Source organism: Penicillium digitatum, chromosome 4 (genome assembly GCF_016767815.1).
Source record: "Penicillium digitatum chromosome 4, complete sequence".
NCBI lineage: Eukaryota > Fungi > Ascomycota > Eurotiomycetes > Eurotiales > Aspergillaceae > Penicillium > Penicillium digitatum.
This window is the reverse complement of record NC_089387.1, coordinates 1416393-1439642: the sequence shown is the minus strand read 5'-3', so window position 1 is coordinate 1439642 and position 23250 is coordinate 1416393. Positions and strand designations below refer to the sequence as shown.

The window sequence follows — 23250 nt, the reverse complement described above, 5'->3', positions numbered from 1 at the left end:
ACTTAGATCAAAGCAAATCAACACGATATAGAGTAGACAATTGACAGGAGAAGAGTCTCAAAATTGGGCTGGTAAATTAGAAGACCAAAATCGTATGGTCAATGAGAACCCCACCCACTGACCATAGTGGATGTAAGGGTTTAAACGAAGAACCTAGAGACGCAGTTAGTAAGGAAGAAGGGTACAAAATACTGATCAACCATCTGGAACGATCACTTACCAAGCCGCAATAGCGATAATCAGATACATCATCATCAACAAGACACCCTCGAGCCAGTGAGACTTGCCATCACCGATGAGGTAGTTGACCTATGAAACAACAGTCAGTACAATGATCTCGCGTTCTCGCGGTGAACTTGATTCACTTACCAACAAAACGGACATAAATAGTACAATGACCTGGAATCCATCGAAGTTAAGAGTCTATCACAGTTAGCACCAGCCCCGAATTGCAATTGACCTTTTGCGTGGGCCTTCTCCATACCATATCGTCGACACCAATGATCCACCCAAGAACAACAATCAGCGGCAACACAAGCAGCGCAATCTGCATGCTGGATCCGACAGCCACACCAATCGCAAGATCCATCTTGTCCTTGCATGCTACTGTCACCGCCGTAGCGTGCTCAGCCGCATTACCAACGATAGGTAGAAGGATCAAGCCGACAAACGTCTCGCGAATGTCACCGGTGTCCGTCAAAGCGTCGATGGAGTCAACCTGTATAGATAACATGAGCTTACTGCAATACAAAAAAACAATTCTAGAGCAGATCTGGGAGAACAGTGCATATACATACCATGAACTCAGCACAAGCAGCAACAAACGCAGTTGAGATAATCAACGTGAGAACGGCCGTCATAACGGACAACTGCGGCTCTTCGGGTTCATCTTCGAAATCCTCCATCTGCATGTGGTCCAGATTCTGTCCAACCAACGGGACGGCGGTCATTTTACCGATTTGCGCGATGCCCCGGCTGGCATCGCCTTCACTGATCTTCGTGTGCCGCCGTTCAACCTTCTCACTGGGCCGATTGTACATGTCGGCGTGCGACTTCAACTGGAAGAAGAGGTAGCAGCCGTACACGATTAGAAGGAGGACGCTGGTGCCTATGGTGTGATGTGAGTAAGAAACCACAAAACGTGATAGATACAGACAGGCTTTCAAGTTGCACCAAGGAACGTACCTCGCGAAAGAGCGGCAGTTCCGTCTACTTTTTCAACTACAGTCGAAATTCTCGTTAGCTCCGGTGTCAATTGCCGAGTCTTGAGATGCAGTGATCACTAACTATTAGACCACTTGTGGTAGGCAGTAGGGATGATCAAACTACTAACAGCCAATGCGAGCATACTCGCGGCTGTCTGGGCAACTGTCACGTTGAAGTGCTGCTCCATACGAGGGATGCCACCGAAGAAAAATGACATCCCCATCACCAGGAGCAAGTTGGATAGAATGCTTCCAATGAGGGAAGTCTGCACGATGAGGGTTTTGCGTTTGACCAGCGCGATGATTGCAACGATAAGCTCGACGGCGTTGCTGAGTGGGTTAGAAATGGTGCTGTAGAGGGAGATAACAGGCAGTATAAAGCATACCCGAACGAGGCATTCAGTAGACCACCGATTGTTTCACTCGTGCTAGAATGTAAATGAGTATAGATCCAAAAAAAAAAAAAAAAACAGAGACATCGAAGCATACCGAAGGGCAATTTCTTCAGTTGCGAAACTAAGCATTGCAGCAAGAGGACTAGTAGATGTATGTTAACCATAAGATCCTCGAAAATGGCCAGCGGTGTGAATCACTCACACGATAGCAATGAAGTTAACCACGAAGACCGCAATTGGATTGGCTCCAACGGCATAAAGCGCAACTGTGCACAACCATAGAGTTAGCACGTACGCTTCCTTACATCAACAGCCGACAAAAAGAGCCAGACATACTTCCAACAGGTGCAGCAATCAAAAGAACATTGATCCACGAGTTCAAGATAGTAGCCCTTAACTGCGAGGCAAGAGTAAAGGTCTGATTGTTTGACAGCGACTTCTTATCCTCCCACTCATCGTTATCATGGCGATGCTTAAACTTGCCCAAGATACCACCCTTCCGGTGACGCGCTTGCACGGACCCAACAGTCTCGGTATCAGCCCCGCACACCGACGAGACATTGATTGGATCCTGGCTAGCCATGGACGGTTCAGGGGGAGACTTGTGTGTTTCATGCTCGCTGCCAGCAAACTCCGGCGGGAATGTATTAGAGTGCTCCAGGATGGTAAGTCCATCGTTCATTTCCCGTCGGCGCTGGTAATCTGCTGAGAGGTCGTCCAAGGTCTGGGCGTGGGACAGTCCATCCTCGAGCTGCATAGAGTTCGATCGCTTGGGCCTGCTTTGAATCTTTTGGAATGGGTTCAATGAGGGGCCGTACCATGCTGATGCGCGGGCCTCACGGCGAATTTTATCTAGTTGTTTCTTAGCATGGCTCGCCAGTTGAAAGGCTGAGTATCCATAGAAATTGGACTTACGCATGATGGTGCTGGATTGCTGTGATCTGTGGAGAAGCGGATTTGTGAGTAAGCGCCGTCTTGCGAAAGATTTTCAAATAGAAGACAAAGGACAATGCAACAGCGATTGGAAGAAAAGAGGACAGCAGTGAGCGCTGGAGGTTATATTTGGTCCAAATATCACACGCCACAGCGTGGCTTGGACCAGCGACGCCTGCGCCGGATGCCTATTGAGAAGAGCCGAATGAACACGTACTCGCTAACGGTTTTGAGAAGTTGGTCGCTCAACTCGCTCACAGGCTGAAGCGATTACGGCAGTTTAAGCGCTAAATGTGGATGAGCCTCAAGATACAGCCACAGCAAGATGACGAATGGCGGATCCGTGATGTTTAAAGGAGACCCCAAAATGGCATGCGCATAGGAGAACGGTGAGAGTCGCGCGCAAGCGAGGGATAGACGGAAAATCAACAAAGACCAGACGAGTGGAATTATGAAATGGGGACTGGGGAAAGAGGGCAAAAGGAGTGACTCGAAGGGATAGAATTTGTCTGGCAATACCTGAATTTCATTTGGAAACAGCCTTTGAGAGTTGAAAAACACAGCCACACTACTTGGGTCGATCGTGATGGTGCGTACTCCGTATTGTGGTGCGTATGGTGTGTATAGTGTGGATAGTGGAGTAAATACAATGAGCTTGGTGTCTAGAAAAACCAGACTTTGATTGCGAGACTGACTGTGATAAAATGTACTTGGTAGTCGGCAAAGAACTGGTCAGAATAAGGATTTGTTTTTAGCTCGGTTCTATAGATTCCTGCGCAGACTGCGTCAGATATCGTGAAATTGTACTCCGTAAATGTTGCGATGAAACCCCAGCGCCACTCAAAACCTTGGAAGTGAAAGCTTCGTCAGTGGAAGCTTTGTTGCGTTGTCCTTGGGTGACAAGGCATACCCATTTTTTTTTCCTTTGAGATCGCCGGTATTCTGCAGTCTTCAGATAGCACGGTCACACCGAGTCTGTTGAATTTCCTCGGGCATTCCTGCAGATGTTGACATACGATGTAGCGGTGCAATCGTGGCACAGAGAGCCCACAAATATGGGTCTTTAGTTTATTGGGAGCAAATTTCGTCCAAATTGTGTAGGGGGGCTTTGACCCGCTCTTGGCAGCATTTTGGTCAATCAAGTCTCAAGGATTGATTTCCACATCAGGCCCGAACGCCACATACCCCTTTTCCTGAATGTGGTGTGTTGGATGTTTTCTGAGGTTCGATGAAACAATCACGTGCTTGTCTTCAAGGATGTTGGTTGCCGCCCGTGTAAGCACTGGGGAGCCCTGAGGGTGCTCTGGGAAGGGACACGCTTCCCTAACATGGAACAGTAATCATATTAGGCCGGTGCCAATTCTGGCACTTGTTGTAGGCCTGCTCTTCGTGATGAGGCCATGATCAATGATCAAATAAGCCCCGGGCAGGTATTGGGGACGTCGGTGGCTCGCGCTCGCTCTAAGCAGAATCAAATGGCCGTCATCCCGAGAAGATTTATATCCTGAACACTTAGCTCACTTAGCTGCACTGCCAATGTAGTTGGCCGTCACCTTTCCGGTTCCGTCGCGTTGGTTGATCTTCGGTCGGTTGTTGAAGCAAAGTGAAGAGCGAGGCACAGTGAGGAGTCAGGCGGAGCAAGAAGGAAGTCAAGAGCCTCAAATTAAATGGCAAGTGTGTTGCAAATTCACCGAAAAGGAAAAAGGTTCAGCCCTATGGATTTTCGGGGCTCCTAAAATAGTTGTTGCCTGCCTCGCGCTAGCCACTTTCAGCTATGCTGACTTGCCTCCACCTGAACAGCCCTAGCTCTATGTCTACTTTGAATAGGCATAGTCGGCCGCTCATGCGGCCTTGGTTCTTCACGACGGAAGACTTGAATAATCCCTCGGGCGGATGTAGTTCGCGCGAAATGATGGGGAAATCTTCGTTGCTTTTTAGAATTGACTGTAATGTTCCACATGTCCCCCGGTTTTAGATGGCACAAGGGGTTTATAGTCTCTAGTAGTCTGTCGAGAACAAGTGAACAGGTGCTTCGTATCACACAGCAAGCCTATACTCGAAAGTTTTCTCTCGGCCCTTATGTCTAGAACTTGTCTTAGGCTAACAATGAAAAAAAATCGAATTAAAAAGAATAATCTATACCAAGCGGGTTGCTAGATCGCTAGAAAGCTTGATAGAGCGAGATATGTACCACAAAGCCCCGAACGGAAGGGGAGTGACCTTCTAGTACTCTGCACTTTTTTAACGTATTTTCTTATATGCTAGGACCAGCTTTTGACGTGATCTATGAGATTCAGGGGTGCCGCTACATCTAAATTACCCTGTCTAGCCTTGCATAGTATCGTCTGCCTTGGGCTGTATGTTGTGTTATATTTCATGAGTTACCAAATTTTTAATATTTTTTATTCAGAAAAAGAGCCGGGTTATCTACTAACGATCCCGACAATATATGGAGAGGAGTGCTGCGACAACCTACAAAGTAGTCAACGGGGACAAATATTGGTGCCTGCTCTGCCATCTGATCGCCAGTTCAAATTGAAAGGATGTGATTTATGTCGGTAGTTTTTCTCTCGAGTTATTATGAGATCATTACGGAGTACATGGTTGATGGATTGTACGATATGAATAGCATAAGACGTTGAGCTCATTTACAGTGATCAACCAGATCATTGACGGATCTAAGAATGAATTTCTAAGGTTGTGGATTGAAATCTTGTCCGTGCAATCTAAATCCTTTCGCGTCTGTTTCTGTGGTCTCTATCTGAATCTTGAGAAGGGGGAAAGTAGATATGAAAATTTTCTTATTACCAAAAAGACATGCCAAGGTCGTATAAGTAGTCGACTATTTTTATCCATGTATCACTGGGGATACGACTTGTAAAGTGAGACATTGGGCCCAACTGTCCCAGACGTACGGAGTACCTATGGAGTACAAAGTCTTTCAACTCTTGATGGCATAGACTTTGATACCGGACTATGATGCATGTCTTGAGACTAGGATTGCACTTTATTAATTCTCATTCGACAAGCGTCAGCCAAGGACGTCACAGCATTGATCCTTGGCAACGAACGAGCTTTCGGACTTTGGATCTCTTGCACATTATACACTAGTGCAGCTTTTGTGTGTCTGAATAATTTCTAAGATAATTTTTCGCATATTAATGAGATGATGAATTTGAATCCACACCCCTCCCAAGTCGTTCCCCGGGGTTTTTAGTGCATCATCGGCTTACTAGGTCTACACGCTTGTTTCAGGGGTAGTGGCAAATAAGCCGAGGACTCAACGGGAAAGGCTTGAATGAAGGAAATAGTGGAGGGATGGCGGAGGGATAGTGGAGGAACAGTGCAGGGACAGTGGAGAGAAGTGGAAGAGGTGGAGTATAGGGGCCAATAACGGGGGAATATCAACATCGTCCACCTTGTTCCTGGTTCATATAGGATTGCCAATCACATCTTTCAATTGATTTACTGAAAACAAATATAGAAAAAATAAAGAAAAAAATTATGAGAAAGAGATGAACCAATCTACAATGATGGCCAGTGACATATACCCACACGAATGCGTGTACCCCCTTGGGTCCTTCATTTCCCCCTTCCAAGGTCCCTTTTCTTCTCCCTTCCCTTCCTACGTACAAAGTAAAATTCCTCTACGGAGTATTCATTCCTTATTTACATTCGCTATCACTATTGACGGTGTGTACCCGTCCGACATTCCTTTGGTTTTCAATTTCCTTGCATTATGAAGGCCTCTATCATTGCTGGTCTCTCCCTTCTAGGGGCGGCCATGGCTGCCGAAATTCCCTCCATCGAGATTAAGGGCAAGAAGTTTTTCTACTCCAACAACGGCACCGAGTTCTTCATCCGTGGAGTCGCCTATCAGCCCGACTTCACTGGTCGCAACGGTGCTTCCGGCAATGACTCATACACCGACCCGCTGGCCATCGACAGTTGTAAGCGTGATATTCCCTACATGGTCCAGTTGCGCACCAATGTGGTTCGTACCTACGCCGTTGACCCCAGCAAGGACCACGATGAGTGTATGAACGCTCTCGCCGATGCCGGTATCTACCTGATCACCGATCTGTCCTCTCCTACCCAATCTATTGTGTCCGACAACCCGAGCTGGAACTCGGATCTCTTCACTCGCTACTCTCAGGTCGTCGATGCCTTCGCCAAATACCCCAACGTCATCGGCTTCTTCGCCGGAAACGAAGTTGCCAATAGGGTCAACAACACCGACTCCATGGCATACGTCAAGGCCGCCGTCCGCGACATGAAGTCCTACATCAAAGAGAGGAATTACCGTAGCTCCCTCGCTGTCGGCTACGCTACCGATGACGATGCCACCGTCCGCGAAGCCGTCTCCAACTACCTCATTTGCGACGAAGCCGCCGATTCCATCGACTTCTTTGGCTACAACATCTACGAGTGGTGCGGCGATGCCACCTTCCAGAGCTCCGGCTACGCCGAGCGCACCAAAGAATTCGCAGACTACCCCGTTCCTGCCTTCTTCTCCGAGTACGGCTGCAACGCAGTCCGTCCCCGCGAGTTCACCGATGTCCCCGTCCTGTTCAGCGAAAAGATGACCAACGTCTGGTCCGGAGGTATCGTCTACATGTACTACGAAGAAGCCAACAAATACGGTCTCGTCTCCGCCGACGGCGACGAAATCAAAACCCTCTCTGACTTCGAAAACCTCTCCAAGCGAATGGCCACTGTAACCCCGACCGGCGTGCAATCAGCTGCATACTCCGTCTCTACCACCGTCGGCCGCAGCTGTCCCACCGTCGGCGCAGACTGGAATGCCGCCAGCAAGCTGCCCCCTTCGCCCAACGCCAACCTCTGCGAGTGCATGTACGACTCCCTCGAGTGTGTCCCCAACTCCGATATCACCGATAAGCAGATCGGAGCCACCTTCGGCTACCTTGGCGGCGTGCAGGGTATCATGGACGGAGTCCGGTCCAACGCTACTTCTGGCATCTACGGCGCTTACTCCATGTGCTCTGCTAAGCAGCGTCTGGCCTGGGCTATGAACGTTTACTACCAGCAGAACAAGGACAATGCTGGTGGCGAGGCTTGTGGCTTCAACGGTGTCGCTAACATCAAGGAGTCTACCTCTGCTTCTGGCTCCTGCGCCACTCAGATGAGTGCTGCTGGCTCGGCTGGCACTGGTTCTGTGAGTGGTGGTCTTGCTGCTATCACTGGTGGTGGTGCTGCTGCTTCTGGCTTTGCTTCTGGTGGTGTCATCCCGTCTGGTATTGCTGCTGGCATTGCTCCCCAGGCTGTGCACATTGGTGCCTGGCAGGCTGGTGCCTATGCGGTCGCTGCTGTTGCCTCTGGTATCTTCATGGTCGTACTGTAAACTCGTCTTTTGTTTTGCTGGCTATCTTGCAGAGCCTTCCTCCCCCCCCCCCCCCCCCCCCCCCTTTCATCTACGATGGATTTGTTGGTTTTGAGGTATCTTTTTTTGTAACATTGGTTATACATATTTCTATATTAACTGCTAGCGGGTACTCTATCACCCCGGATACTACTTCAAAGTCCACTGCTGATATTTTTCATTCAACAAATATTCCCTTTCAAGCTTATATTTGGGTATTTTGAGGTAAGGATGGGCTATTAGGGATGGCTCTTGTCAAAAATAAATTAATGATAACCATCGAGTCCTTGATTGGCTATGGAGTTCGTGTTGTCATTGAACCATCTTGTTAGCCCTTGGAGTATGACTATTGGCTTAAGCATGTTCTGGTGACGTTCTCCAATTTTCCCATGTTCTTCTCACTTTGCTTTTTTCAAGTGCTCATCCATTTTTTCAATGCAAAGTTGAGCTCATCAGGAGGACCCCCCGGGACTCCAGCCAGTCTACTACACTTGCAAGGCTTGGAGAGGCGCTCTCGAGATTTGTTAGATGTAATGATTAGATTTGGTTCAGACATCTAGACCTCCATGGCTGTATCCCCGCCTACAAAAAAATGCAGCTCGTTTCTCCCATATAAACCCGGAAAACAACAACTCATCCCCCCCCCCCCCCCCAAATCTGATAGGCCTCTCCAAAGAGCGATTTCCTTTCCAATATACAAGTACACACATATAGTTAGGTAAATTTTGTCTACCATCTATCGCTATGTAGTATTTAATCGTAAATACATTCCCTCCTCGGGACACACGCAAAGAAAACGGAAAGCAACGCTCGCAGATACAAAGGTAACTTTTTCGCCAAAACCAAGGGCGATTAGTTGGCGTCCTCGGGGAAATACTCTTTGAGTGTTTCCAAGACGCCTTTTTCAGCAATGTCTTTCATGGCCTGTTGAATCTCGTTAGTGAACCTGGGATATCCGCGCAAGTCATCGCCGAAGAGGTTCTTGATTTCCAGCAGCCCGCTGGGGCCGCCATCGTCGGCCTGAGCCGCAGCCAGGAGCTCGTCCAGCATAGGGTCCACGACTGTAAAGGTTTTGCCGTGGTCATCGACGCCTTTAATGTACAAGAACCAAGCGGCCGCAACGAAACACAGGCGGCGGAAAGGATATTCACGTTGCTCCTTCTTACTCTCCATAATCGCCTCGGCAATCGACGGCATGATGAACTGTGGGATCTTGCCGGAGGCATTGAGGCAGACGCGGGGCAGCTGGTCCTTGATTGTCGAGTTGGAGAAACGCTTCATGAGCGTTTTGCAATACTCGTCAATGTTGACGCCTGGAATTTCCGGCAATAGGGGCTTCACCTCCTCTTGCATCATCTCCCACACCAACTTGCGCAACTGCGGATTCTGCATAACTTCGTGGACATATTCGAAGCCTGCCATTTGGCCTGGGTAACCGATAGCCGAGTGGCTGCCGTTGAGCAGACGGAGCTTGTGCTTCTCAAACTGCTCGACGTCGTGGACGTTCTTGACGACCTGGACACCGACCTTCTCAAAATCTGGACGGCCGTTGGAAAACTCATCCTCTATAACCCATTGCATAAAGGGCTCTGTGACGACGGGCCAGGCGTCCTGGATTCCAAAGTCCTCCGCCAGTACCTTTTTGTCCGATTCTGATGTCTGAGGGGTGATGCGGTCGACCATGGCGTTGGGGAAGGCACCTTTCTCGGCAATCCAATCCGCGATCTTAGGGTTGCGCAAGCGCGCAAATGACACTAGCATGTTGCGTGTTATGGAGCCGTTTTTCTGCATATTATCGCACGACATGACCGTGAAGGGGTCTTGTCCTTTCGCGTAGCGTTGTGCCAGGGCAGCGTAGAGGAAACCGAACGTGGTACACGGGGCTCTCTCGTTGCCCGGTTTGATGTCATTCTCGATATCGGGGTGGTCGCTTATCAGCTCGTGTGTGTTTTCGTTGTAGTAGTAGCCGCTTTCGGTGATGGTGAGCGACACAATACGGGTATCAGGGTGGGCCATCTTGTCGATGACGGCTTCGCGGTTATCGGGGGCAAAGAGGTAGGAATTGATGCATCCAACAACGTGGGCAAAGCTTCCTTTGTCAGAGCGCTCCATAACGGTGTAGAGGTGGTCTTGCTCTCTCAGGACATCACGCATGGTAGCATCAAAGGGTTGCAAGCCAACACCGCAAATAGCGTAGTTGGTCTCGCCATGCTTCTCCATCAACCGGTCGATGTAGACAGCCAGATGAGCTCTGTGGAAGCCGCCGACACCAACATGGACGATTCCCTCCTTAACGGGGCGACGGAGGAAACGGTGGTTTGGGATTTGGATCGGCCCCTTGCCTGCCTTCCCAATTAGTTCCAGATTCTTGCTGTTGAGCTTGAGGGGTGCCATTGTGGTCAGAGGGATTGAAGAAAGGGTGAGCTTGGAAAAAAAAAAATGATGAAAGGATTGCAGCTGCATCGACCAGCGTGCGAGGGTCACCGCTGGTTTTGACCGCTGATCCTGGAAAATGTCCTGGGCGAATATTACATCATGTGGACAAAACCGCCACCCCTGAAGGTGCCCACCTTCCTGCGACTGCACAGAGCCATATGAGATAATCCTTTGGCATCTGATTAGTTTGTTTTTTTGGGGCTGTGGACCGGTCTGTTCCCAGCTTTGGAAAGGTGTGGCCGTCTAATAATAAAAGCACCTTGCGTCTGAGCTGTCCGCTTCCGATCTTGGGGGGCCGAGAACGTTCTTCTGCCGATGCACTGGCCCCTTTCGGGAATTTTGTTTTGCTCAAGGGATTCTTTCCAGGGTCAAGACAAGGCGTGGTATGTGGTTTCCCTATACGGAGTACGGAGCGTTAGTAGAAAAAATCAAAACACTGGCGGAATGGTACTGAACATGCTGATAGACTTGAGATCAGAGCTGAAGCTGAAATGGGAAAGCCCCACCCGAGGGCACTCGGTCTGGAGTTGCCACTTTTGTGTGGATTTTACGGAGTGTTTTCGGATGTAAGTCATTGTTGGCTTCAACACTACATCTCCTTTGGTAAGATGGCCGAGTTGGTCTAAGGCGCCAGGTTAAGGTATACCTTGACTCCACAACTAGCAATAGTTTCCTGGTCTCGCAAGAGGCGTGGGTTCGAATCCCACTCTTATCATTCTTTTTGATTCCTTTCAAAAACTTTTTGGCATTTATATTACAGGAGGCCTTCGGGTGTGAAAATTCTACCAAAGATTCATGAATTGTTATATTCAAATTCCGCATATTTACCCTAGTCGCAATTCTAGGTCTACATTTGCAGGATGCTGGACAGCCAATCCCGAGTAATGTAAGAATCAGCCGGAAGGGCCCTCAACGACAAGAGCATAAGCGCAAGGGTTCCAAAACGTGCTAAAAAAAAAAGTACAGATACAAAGATCCATCGGCAAGCACAATCTTAAGCACTATGACGGGAGGATTTGGATCTCCCAGGTTCTTCATGAACGAAGGGAGCAGGTTCTTTCCTGCAAGCCACACGGCGATGAGAAGTCCTTATCTCCACATCGAGCTGGTGGGAGAGCAGGTTCGGGTCGTAGGTGGGCTTATCTTCACTCTTTCCGGAGGAAATATGGACCGAGCCGCGTTAGAAGGGGTGGCTGTGCAGCATCATGATGGAGATGTAGTTCTCTGGGAGAGATTTGGCCCGCACGTCGGTAAGGGTTGTTTTACCTGGGTTCATGTGGAGCTGGGTGGGGAGGAAGATGTAGTGCAAGGAGGGGTCTTCACTTTGGAGGAGTATCTTGCGGATGTGAGAATACTGCGCTTGCAGATTAGTCGGCAGATTATCGTTGTCGAGATATTTGGAGAGCAAGGAGTTGATTTCTTCTTTCGGCACAGCGCCGGTTCCATCCACTAACGGGAGATAGGCGATACTGAGGGGCATACCTGCGAGAGGGCCTCCATGCGTCTCCTCGCAAAGCTTGATGAGTGCCTTGACAACGTTTGGATCGCGCAGGATATCAACCGAGACCTGGCCATCGGCGACCTCCAAGTTAATGCTCGTGATGCTGTGGTCTTGAAGGTTCTCACCTACAGCGGGGTTGTCGATGACTACGGGGATGCCGTGGGTCTGGAGCAGATCTGCACTGCCGATGCCCGAGAGCTCGAGCAATTGAGGGGAGTTCAGGCTCCCTGCACACAGAATAACTTCTTTCTTTGACTTGATCTCGTATGAGCTGTCGTGGGTCTTGACTTGCACACCTGTAGCGATAACATCTCCCTCTTGCTGGGTGAAGAGGATTCGCTCGACCACAGTCTCTGCGAGGAGTCGAAGATTTGGCCGCGCCGCAACCCCAGGGGAGTAAAATGCCGCTGCATATCCTCTTGCCCCCGTCTTGACATCGACACTTAGTGGACAAGTAAAAGCGCCCAGTTTATGGCCATCAAGAGGATCGGCATCTGTTTCCCAGCTCAATTTCGCAAATGTCTCGTTCCAAGCCTTATTGAGCGGCCCATAAACATCTGGAAGAGATACGGGGACAGGGCCATCGCATCCTTGGTTATCAACTTTCATGTATCGGCCTGTCCCAAGTAGTTCTGCTGTAGCCTCACTGGGTGCAGTATACGATTGAAATTTCCGGAGATGGGGGGCCATATTCTCGGCGCCCCATCCATAACTTCCCAGCACCTGCCATGCATCGAAGTTTGATGCGGTAGGGTATACAATCGCGGAGAAATTCAATGCGGAGGAGCCGCCGACGACACGACCACGGGGCTGGCCGATTTGTCGGTTTTTTACATGGACCTATCCATGAATTGACTTTAAATACGAGAAGGTGATGTGTAGAGCGGATATACCTGCGGAACACTCATGTAATCCCAGTCAAAGTCCGGGCTGCCATACATCGTGGCCAAAAGTCCAGGGGTTTCGATACGAGGATCCCCCATTCGATTGGCGCCAGCTTCAATGAGGAGGACCGTAATGGAGGTGTCTTGGCTTAGCCGATTTGCCAAAACAAGACCGCCGATTCCTGCGCCGATGATGATGTAGTCGTAGTCATCCATGTTGTAGTTTATCAAGATTTGATGACTATGGAGAGGAAGTGAAAAATTGATGTAGAAACATTTCAGGGAAAAAAAAAGAGTAAACTGAGAATTGATTGAGGATGACAGAAGTACCATGTCCTGTAGGCTTCAAGTAAGCTGTTACAACTTACACACCTAGTCAGCTCTGTACTCTGTACTTTGTTCAGAGAATCGCTTATACCCCCCTCGGTGTGGCTAGTATCCACCCTGGAACAAGTGAAGTGACTTCCTATTTGTTAAAAACTAAGGAACTGGAGAAAATAGGGGAAAAGGTCTTTGCACGTTTTATTTGGCCCCAACTAGGTTGAGCTAGTTGATATTCTTTCCAATGACAGTTTGTTTCTTTAGCCTTCAAGTCCTTTGGTAAAAACTAGTTTCGGTCCAAGAACATGGCCCGCCATGCCGGCCTGTAACCTCTTGCTGATAATTTTGTTTGGCAGTTAGTCCGAAGCCCTAATGCATCGTACTTTATAAAAAAACAGAGGTAGACAACCGAGTTTGCTACCCGTGGACTAGCAGCTTTTTTCAAGTTCCTTCGCCTTTGATATTCTACAATTTGCAGAACATACGCCAAAATCCAAACTGATAGAATTCATAACAAAATGAGATTATATGTTTTCACCTTCCCCATCATGCGTGACCAGCTCATCGCCAACACAATCCTTGTCGCACTCGCTACCCTCATGGTAATATTGCGTGGGGTCTCCCGACGAATCTGAAAAGCCCGTATAGGATGGGACGATGTATGCTGCGTTGCAGGGCTTTTTCATACATATGGAATGCTTGCAATGCAATTTCACTACGTTCGGCTCGGGATGCGATACCACACCATGACTATTCCCCCAGAGAATGCCGTTTTGATCGCCAAAATACTCATTGTCCACCAAAACGTTTACTATAACGCCATGATCCTAGCTAAATTCTCCTATCTTGCCTTTTATCTGCGCATCTTTGTATCCAAGGAATTCCGTATCCTGACGTGGATTTGTATGGGCTGCGCGGGAGCATACTGGACTGGGAGTATGCTCCAGGTTTTCCTGATCTGTACACTCTATCTCCTAATATCAACATTAGATTAGTGGTAGGTATAGTAGCGCTAGGGAGTTAATAGCCCTCCCTTTCGGGGGGCCGTAAAAATTCTAGACGCAAGACTAACGAGCGTATCTTAGACGCTACCTATAATACACGCTAGCTACTAAGTTATATTAGTAGTAATAAACTCTGCTAAAGTTGCGAGACTAGTCCTCGAATGTCTGGGGTAGTTTAGGAGCCTACTACCGACCTAATTAAGAACTCTAAAAGCTAGGACTAACCGTGCCAAGCGCCCAACCACCCAGGATGGCGCTTGGCACGGTTAGAAGTAGCAATTTAAAAACTACGCTAGTTAGTAGCTAGATCAAGTAAGATTTTTACGTAGTAAGGATTTAATCTTCGAATGTCAATGTGTCACAGATAAATATGTGCGCTACTATATATATGTTGGTCCTGGGCATGTCAGAGCTCGAGCTCTGACATAATGGTCTTTTGGCCGAACGGAAGGGAGTGCACCTAGGCATAGGCTTTACATTTACGTGATCCGTTTTCAAGTACTAGTTAACAACCGCTAGCATAAAATTCGGTGCAAAATAGGCGGCTAGCGATGCCTTGACTAGGGGCCTACTAGGCGTATGTTAGACTTGTCACTTATTTAACATAGCTCATATATATAATGATAAAACGCGAGGTCTAAAGAAGTGTAAACTTGATAGAGTATACTGCTTGCTAAACTCCGAGTTTTAATTAAGATGTGGTAAAATAAGCTCGTTAGGCGTAGGAAAATTTATCTATTTTATTTAGCTTAGTGTCAGGGTGCGGGCTGGCAGGACGGTATGATAGGAGATGACTGGTAGGAACAGGTTATAAAATATCAGATTCCCATTGACAGGTACAGGCAGGGGCAGGCTATTATACAAGACGTAGCTCGAAGAGCTGCAACAGGATCTAGAACTGAGGTTCAGATAAACAGGTCGGAGATCACGTGTCGTGATCTTCCTCTTACTAAGCATCACGGTTCGCACCGTGACACTTAGCTTTGATAGGGTCTTGCGCGTATTAGTACTATTAGTACTAATACGCTTATTTGCTAGCAGACCAAGCGTTTTTAGTATGGTTTATCCTAGGTACTTGTACCTAGGATTTGCTAGTTCTACTCAATTTGGTGCTTTCTTCTTTTCATTCTTCTACTCTCTCTTCCACCTGTAGCTACAAGATAAACTATCTTCACAGGCTGTATCTCTGCAACCTTGGATCAGATAAGGCAAATGCGCGAACTCTGCCAATTCTGAGGTGCAATTTGTCCAAGCTTTGCTCTTTCAATCTTGTAAACCGATAGATGCTCTACTGCCGATTTGACTGGTTTGGTTGGGAGTGTCATTATTACACTAATTGAAAAAACATACAACAGTGAGGATTCGCTGGTGGTCACCCACCCAACTACTAACTCACCGGCGTGTGGCTTAAGTACGGCTGAGCGGACGGGAAGCCCTGTTTTCCACACCCTATGGTCGTATGTGGTATTTTTTTTTGCAGATGATGAACATATAGCAAGAGTTGAAAATGACCACAGTAAGTTTTGCATCGCGGGTAGCAAGGTGCGCAGTAGATAGGATAAGAACCGAGTCACGCGATCCCCACGCTGAGTTGTCCTGCCAAATTTTAAATTTATCGGGCATTTAGGATGTAGATGCGCCTGGCAGAGACCGAGTAATAAGAGGAATGATTGAATTGTCAGAAGTAAATTGAGGCTAACTCAGAAACAGTGCAATTAATTTACGCAAGCACTTCTTTGTGACTTTAGATTAGGAGGTTTCTAACCGATCTTCCTAAATTATCTCTAACATTATCTTGTGATCAAACTCATCATATAGCCTCCCGAATATAAGGTTATTCTTCTTTCCCTTTCTTAGTGCCTGTGGCGGAGTGGAGAGAATAACGCCTTTGTGGGTGTCTCGTTAGTATGGAGTTTATTTGGTCGGAGCGTTTCCATTGGCTTTCACTACAAACCACCGATTCTGTCCGGGGTACCTATAGCTATAGAATACATTAGAATGTCGGAACAAAACTTAGCTCTAGGAAATATCTAGAAGTATGCTCACGTTGGTCGCCGAAGCCTTGATCGTCAGTGTTTAATTCCAATGTTAGTATCATGTACATAGATCGACGTTAGACCCTAATCGTTTCTAATAGTAAGATTGGGGTTTTCTAAATACCTCGATTTATTAAAAAGTGGCAGTGCTATTGTTTCTATATTTTCTAATGGGAGCAACACTATCTATACCGACATTTCCGGGGTGCTTCATCTTGGCATAAATACAGGAGACCCCGGTCTTCCATGAAGACTGGGGTTCATGGAAGACCGGAAAAGTTGCTCCTCTTTGGAGCTAACCGGTGCCGCAAAAAATTCGCTCCTTTCAACAGCTAACTGTCGGTGACACAATTGCATTCAGACGTTACTGCAGACACACTTCTCGCGAGATTTCAGTTACATTTGGAGTCGGGGTCGCTACTAGTCGGACACTGCAGATGTACATCTTGCAGAAGCTCACTTAGGATTAGCGTCTCTAGTGGTCTTTGTGGCCACTAGCTCTCTGCATCGCAGCAACGCGACTCAGGCTTTACTGCAAGCCCGGAGCCTACAATATATAGGCTAACTTGTATTATGAGCGTGAACATGTCCCAGGCTCGCTCGATACCAACCCCGTCTCCGTCAACGAGTTGAAGTTTTCACTCGGCCACTCGGCCGTTATCTCATCATATTTACAGCCACTTCGAATTGATACCTCGGTCGTATGGCTTGTTTGATCTGTGCGACTAGATGTGTCGATTAAGTGCGGGCTGCCTAAGTCTGTCGGGAGGCGCTCGTGCCTAACATTTCCGAATTCTGAGCCAAAGCGCTTATAGCTGATAGCTTTCATAGCTTATAAAAATATACTTGATAAATGATGGTGAGTGGACTTCTTTATCCTCAGTTCAGAAAGGGATAACTCATTTAGAAAGGGCTAAGTCTGGTAAAGATAGATGCGGTGCTCTTACCAAAAGCTAGCCAGTTTGAACTCCCTCAGTATCAAACTAGGGTCGAGGTTGCTCTGGATTATGCGTGCAATGGGCTTAAGCAATGACTGTCTTACGTTGATTGCGGCCTCCATCCTCGAGCTATGTAAGGGGGCTCTTACCATCAAGATATGCAACAGTCATGATAAAGTTGACGTGTGAAGGCGATAGGATGTTGGATATCTGATGGATAGGATGGTTGGAGGAGGAAAATCGGGGGAAAAATTGAGGCAGATGGCTGTCCGTTATAAGTTGCCGTTGGCACTCAAGGCAGGATTGCCAAAATGCCCTATTCAGCAACCATTAAGCCTATTTACCAATTTTCCAAGACTCAGCTTAGTTTTTCACTCCCTTAATGTTCTAGTATGTGGTCTCGAGGTTTATTCGCTAAGGTAACATCCATCACAGGAATTCAGGGTATACCTAGAGAGCCGAAAGTAGCTGAAACAAGTTTCTGTTTCTCTTACTTTGCTACTTTGCTCTTTTTGGAAAAAAAAAATTATTCACAACTTACATCAATAAAGACATGGAAAAGTTATAGCTCCTTTTCTTCACGTACCGAAAACTAGATGTAATCTACATTTTTTTCTTTAAGGTTTTAATGAAATTGGAAAGATCGTTGGTTTTGAGGCAAAAACTGAGCTCCGAGCCGATTTTCATTAACGGAATGCGTCGTCACCTTCTGCAAACGTTTCATTTCCTGGTCATCTGAAATGAGTTAAGACACCTCAAACCCATTGTACCGTCATCCGATCCACTCATCAGTGTGGATGATAAATGAGAATAATAGAAGAAAAACTCTAAAGCCCCAGCCCCGCAGAGGGGCCATCTCGTTAGATACTGAGATCCGATCATAGCCAACTATAAATGTAGAAACAATTTTGCCCCTAACCCTTACTTTCATTGGAGATACGCTGTCCCAGCTTCGTGGCTTTGGTATCTATCCACTTAGCCAATCAAATGAGGGTATATCTCTAATTAAGCGCTGTATTAGATCAAAGCAAGTTACACTAGTGTGAATTTTCCCGGCTCTAGTTGTCGTTGTAGTCTGTTGATCTTCCTCCGATAGCTATCACTTTACGAGATTTTTTATCACACTAGCTACGCTCTAGTTCTTAGCGAAAGATACAGGCCGCTCTTCTAGGTTGATTTAAGATCCCTTCTGGAAATTTTAGTTTCCAGCTTTGGATTAACCGAGACCTATCTCACCTCGGAGGAATTTTCCTCTGTTATGCGGACTGACTGGGTATATAACGTGTACGATAAAGAGATAGTATATAATAATTTTATTGAGAATTAAATTAACCTTGGCTACATTTTGCTTGACAGAGAGAGCCCACTAGTAACCCCTTAGTAGCTAGGTACTTTGATCTAAATATCACATTAATGCTTATGTGGAAAAAATTTCGAAGACTTCCTATATCATGGCAGGTGATTAAGTTGAGACAAGAGCTCACGTAGATAGAATTTATCGCGCTTCTCCGCGTAATGCTCCGAGATTCTTATAGTTCAATCTCCTAAACCTAAGTGTAGGCTCTGCTTGTCTAGCTCTTTAATTATTTATCTTCCTTTTTTAAAAGGGCAAACAATAAATGTAGTCGGCAGACTTGCCCGGCCTTGTCCTAAATTTCCGCCTGACCCTAGGTCCGGTCTCACGAAGCGCTAGCGTAATTAGCGGAAGTAGAAGCGTTGTCTACCAAGGAAGGTAAATTCTGCATTTTGTCGTGTTTTGTGTGTCACATTACCTGTTTCCTTGGACTCCATTTGCTTGGTGTTACTTTGTGTGTGTGCTTGGCGGGTATATTCCTAGGAAACTGCTTCTATTGCTTCGAAGTGATGACAAAAATAAGATTGGCCAAGAGTTTTATGTAACCTTTAAGCCCCGGATTGATATATATTGATCAGGTTATGGTATTGGCATTTACTAATGTTATGGGGTAGGAGAGCTAAGGCATTGTGTGACGATCCGAACGAATGCCGTCCAAAGATGGTCACGAGCTTTATTTTTATGTTGCTTATGTATTTAGTGATGTTCTTCCGCTCCTACCAATAAAGATTCGACATCGGACTTTCCAAGGTTGTCGAACGGAAATTGTAGATGCCCTAACGATCTAATATGATTTACAAAGATCTCGCAGGATTGAAATGGAAATTGAAAAAAAAAAGAAATTGTCCTTATTGATCCTCTCAGCCTTCTATCTAAGAGGAAAAAAGAAAGAAAAAACATACAACAGTGAGGATTCGCTGGTGGTCACCCACCCAACTACTAACTCACCGGCGTGTGGCTTAAGTACGGCTGAGCGGACGGGAAGCCCTGTTTTCCACACCCTGTGGTCGTATGTGATCGATTAAAATGGGAAATAACTATAGATTAAACTGCAGGGTTGGTGGAACACACAAGATTGATAAAGAGGGCGAGAAGCTAAAATTGTGGTCACCCTAGGGACTTGTTACCGTATCTATAAAATACCAACTATTCTTTAGCACGTACAATGTTACGCTAGAATTAAATGGGATTTTTATTTTAGTCATAAATGACGATAATGAACTATTATTTTGCCCACTTTCCTATTTCTAAGCCAAATCTAGGCTATCTCTAGGTGAATTGATACTCTACATTTGAATTCTAGCTTCTTACATAACGTTTGTTAGAAAACTTTTTTTAAACAATCTCCTTAATTCTATAGCTTCTATAGCCCTGACTTATCCAGCCCGAGAATACTCAAGACCTAGTAGGGCTTACATCCCAAGTAATGCCTGTGATTTTTTATTCTATATTTCTTTCCCAGCTTAATCGATTACATACGACCACAGGGTGTGGAAAACAGGGCTTCCCGTCCGCTCAGCCGTACTTAAGCCACACGCCGGTGAGTTAGTAGTTGGGTGGGTGACCACCAGCGAATCCTCACTGTTGTATGTTTTTTCTTTCTTTTTTCCTTCTCCTCGCCTTTTACTCAAGGCCAACAGTTGCCACGTTTCCGCTAATAATCTACAAAACGCACAAACTGTGCGAAGGAGCAAAGCGACCAATGGTCAAATGCCTGGATTTTTTGGGATTGATGCCTGAATTATAGACCGCTTTAGACACCGCTCTACACCGATCACTAAAAATTGAAACTATTCCTACAAACTATGTAAACCCCGTATTCCATAAGATTGAAGCTATTCCTACCCCTGAAATTATCACAATCTCGAGCCTTATAAAGATAAGATCGTCTATATTCTCCCTTCTACCATAGTTAAAGCTATTTAGACCCACCTTTAAGATGATTAATATGTGTAAAAGTCAGGCTTTAGCGGCTAGATAAGCGGGATAGAATAGGTTAGACTTTAGTCTTTAAGTTACGATAGTAACAAGGCTAGCCTTAGTAATTAGATTATTAATAACGTAGGGATTACCTTACTAGAAGCTTTAAGCGGTGGCTAGGGTAAGTGTATAGGAGTGGTATAGGATTGGTAGTGGAGAGGAGGAGTAGACTTCCGCAAAGCTCGAAAAGCCCGAAACCCGACCCTTTTGAGGGTCGAGTCGGGTCGGTGTTACGGACCTACCGGTCACCAATCAGTGGTGACCCACCGGGTACACAGATGGGCCACCGAGAGCCAACCAAGCAATCACGTGATCACAGGAGGAGTATATCCCTGCACGGGGTAGGATATACTCAGAGGGGTCGATCTACCCCGGGGTGTAGGATATATAAGGACACTCTCTCATGTACTTAGTTTAGTTCTTCGTCTTCAATCATACATTGTTACTTGTGTTTACCTTACGACCTTGTTGACTCACTTACTATATTATCACTTGACAACACCAACGAACAGACCAATACTTGTCAGGGTGCGGGCTGGCAGGACGGTATGATAGGAGATGACTGGCAGGGACAGGTCGTAACAGATCAGATTCTCATTGACAGGTACAGGCACAGGCACAGGCAGGGGCAGGCTAATATACAAGACGTAGCTCGAAGAGCTACAACAGGATCTAGAACTGAAGTTCAAGATAAACAGGTCGGAGATCACGTGCCGTGATCTTCCTCTAACTAAGCATCACGGTTCGCACCGTGACAGTACCCCCTCCCTTAGAGCCGAGCTCCGTCGAGGCGAGGCTTGTGCGGGTATCTTCGGTGGAAGTTCCGTACGATCTCGCGGGCGTGGTCCAGGTATTCAGCAGGCTCTTCAGTGGGTTCGTCGTAACCAATCCATTTGACGGTGTACTTCAGACGCGGGCCTCCTCGGCCTCGTCGTTCCCAGCGGGAATCTAGGATGTCTTCAACTTCCCATTCTTCCAGTCCTTCGACTTCGACAGGCGGTGCGGGTTCAGTAACTTGTCCATTTACCGGGTTCGTGGCGGCAGGCTGTAGCAGGCTGACGTTAAACACAGGGTGGATCTTCATACTAGCAGGCAGTTCGAGCTTGTAAGCGTGTGCACTTATAGCTTCTAGGACCTTAAAGGGGCCTAGGTTCTTCCAGTCCAGTTTCTTCTGCGGGCGGAGGGTTCGGATATTCCTGGCGTTCAGCCAGACCAGTTGTCCAGGACGGTATCGGCGGGCAGGGGCGCGGTGACGGTTCGTTTGTTCTTCGTATCGGGCTTGTGCGGACAGTATCTCGGCGCGGATGTACTCAGTCAGTTCTTGCATTCGTGTAGCGAACTTTTCCGCGTCTCGGGTCGCAGGGTGACTGGCAGGCTGGGATGGTTCGAACCCGATGCGGGGGTGGAACCCATAGTTCGCGTAGAACGGAGAAACTCGGGTGCTCTCGGAGTAATGAGAGTTTGCAGTGAATTCGGCCAGCGGGAGCCATTCAGACCAGTCGTCCTGTAAGTAGGACACATACGCTCGGAGGTATTGTTCCAGTACGGCGTTCGCGCGTTCAGTCTGGCCATCAGTTTCCGGGTGATAAGCGGTTGACAGCAGGTTGGTGATTCGCAGGCGCTTTGTCAGGTGTTTCCAGAATTGGGCCACGAACTGGGGTCCTCGGTCAGATACAACGGTATTCGGCAGGCCGTGCAGTTTCCAGACATGACCGGTGTACAGGCGGGCGACTTCTTCAGCGTTGCAGGTTCCCTTGCAGTGTATGAAGTGCTTCATCTTGGTCAGACGGTCTACCACGACTAGGATGGCGTCGTAACCGTAGCTCAGGGGCAGGTGCGTGATGAAGTCCATGCTGATATCTTGCCAGGCTCTCTCAGGTACGGGCAGTTGTCTCAGGATCCCTTGACGGACTTCTCGGGCGGGGGTGATACGGCGGCAGGTATGGCAGTTCTTGGTCCAGTCGCTCACGTACTGGTATACTCTAGGCCAGTAGTATTCTCGGGACAGCAGTTCATAGGTCTTCGACCGGCCAGGGTGTCCCACGGTGGGCTTGTCATGACACAGGCGCAGTATTTCAGCTTTCAGTTCATCGTTGTCAGGGACGTACAAGCGGTTCCGGTAGTAGAGGTAGTTGCCTCTTCGTTCGCAGTCGGCAAGTGTAATCTCAGGGTGACGGCTAGCGTTCTTGTCTAACGCTTCCAGGATAGATTGTACTACTTTATCTTGGTTGTAGGCTTCCAGCAGTAAATCCTTGATCGTAGATGGTGGTTCGGGCAGGTTGTTCTCGATGAATCGGACTCTTGTTTCAGGAGCAGCGGTGATGGGCGGATCGGCAATGTCGGGCGGAACGGTGATAGTAGGCGGGACTTCAGCGGTAGCAGGCGGTTCTTCTGGCAGGTCTGGCAGTTCAGGTGGAGTGGTTGTAGTGACTCCGTTTCTCTGTCGTGTTGTGACGTTTATCTGTAGGTTTTCTTTCTTCAGAACAGTCTGGCTCTGATGCGCTAAGCGCTCATCCCCCTCTTTAGGGATATCCTCTGACCTCCTGGTCAGGGCGTCGGGCTTTGCACCTTGTTTTCCGGGACGGTACGTGATCTTGAAGTTAAACCGGGACAGGAATTCAGACCATCGGGCTTGGCGGCGGTTCAGGAGTTTCGTTGTCGTGAAATATTCCAGATTGCGGTGGTCAGTTATGACCTTCACGGGCGAGGGTGTGCCCTCCAGTTCGGGACGCCACTCTTCGAAGCAGCGGATTATGGCTAGCAGTTCTTTATCGTATATCTCATAGTTACACTCGGCGGCGGAGTGTTTTTTCGAGAAAAATGCGATAGGGTGCAGTATTCCAGCGTCATCGTACTGAGACAGTACACCGGCAGAGACAAAAT

At 47.5% G+C, this 23250-nt stretch overlaps 4 protein-coding genes and 4 non-coding genes across 8 annotated transcripts; 3 read left to right on the top strand and 5 right to left on the bottom strand.

Annotated features, from left to right (window-relative positions):
- Positions 1-140: 140 nt before the first annotated feature.
- Pdw03_0474 (Sodium/calcium exchanger membrane region) lies at positions 141-3447 on the bottom strand (the record flags this gene model as incomplete). Its single annotated transcript, XM_066099613.1, has 15 exons — positions 141-153; positions 221-309; positions 370-423; positions 485-718; positions 798-1108; positions 1186-1221; positions 1288-1535; positions 1592-1633; positions 1695-1742; positions 1803-1866; positions 1937-2452; positions 2516-2541; positions 2751-2794; positions 3229-3380; positions 3444-3447. 15 exons carry the CDS (start codon positions 3445-3447, stop codon positions 141-143), a joined length of 1881 nt encoding a protein of 626 aa, XP_065957340.1.
- Positions 3448-6272: 2825 nt separating this feature from the next.
- On the top strand, positions 6273-7895 carry Pdw03_0473 (1,3-beta-glucanosyltransferase gel4; the record flags this gene model as incomplete). Its single annotated transcript, XM_014675052.1, has 1 exon — positions 6273-7895. The coding sequence occupies one exon, from the start codon at positions 6273-6275 to the stop codon at positions 7893-7895; it is 1623 nt and encodes a 540-aa protein (XP_014530538.1).
- An 870-nt stretch (positions 7896-8765) lies between these two features.
- On the bottom strand, positions 8766-10307 carry Pdw03_0472 (Mannitol 2-dehydrogenase; the record flags this gene model as incomplete). The annotated part of the gene is made up of 1 exon (XM_014675051.1): positions 8766-10307. The coding sequence occupies one exon, from the start codon at positions 10305-10307 to the stop codon at positions 8766-8768; it is 1542 nt and encodes a 513-aa protein (XP_014530537.1).
- Positions 10308-10951: 644 nt separating this feature from the next.
- Positions 10952-11064, top strand: Pdw03_tRNA145. The gene has a single exon. It is a non-coding gene; the product is annotated as a tRNA-Leu (tRNA).
- A 465-nt stretch (positions 11065-11529) lies between these two features.
- On the bottom strand, positions 11530-12950 carry Pdw03_0471 (Aryl-alcohol dehydrogenase, putative; the record flags this gene model as incomplete). Its single annotated transcript, XM_014675050.1, has 2 exons — positions 11530-12690; positions 12744-12950. The coding sequence occupies 2 exons, from the start codon at positions 12948-12950 to the stop codon at positions 11530-11532; spliced, it is 1368 nt and encodes a 455-aa protein (XP_014530536.1).
- A 2452-nt stretch (positions 12951-15402) lies between these two features.
- Pdw03_rRNA20 lies at positions 15403-15518 on the bottom strand. The gene has a single exon (XR_010715617.1). It is a non-coding gene; the product is annotated as a 5S ribosomal RNA (ribosomal RNA).
- Positions 15519-19282: 3764 nt separating this feature from the next.
- On the bottom strand, positions 19283-19398 carry Pdw03_rRNA27. The gene has a single exon (XR_010715623.1). It is a non-coding gene; the product is annotated as a 5S ribosomal RNA (ribosomal RNA).
- A 466-nt stretch (positions 19399-19864) lies between these two features.
- Pdw03_rRNA14 lies at positions 19865-19980 on the top strand. Its single transcript, XR_010715610.1, has one exon. It is a non-coding gene; the product is annotated as a 5S ribosomal RNA (ribosomal RNA).
- Positions 19981-23250: the final 3270 nt, after the last annotated feature.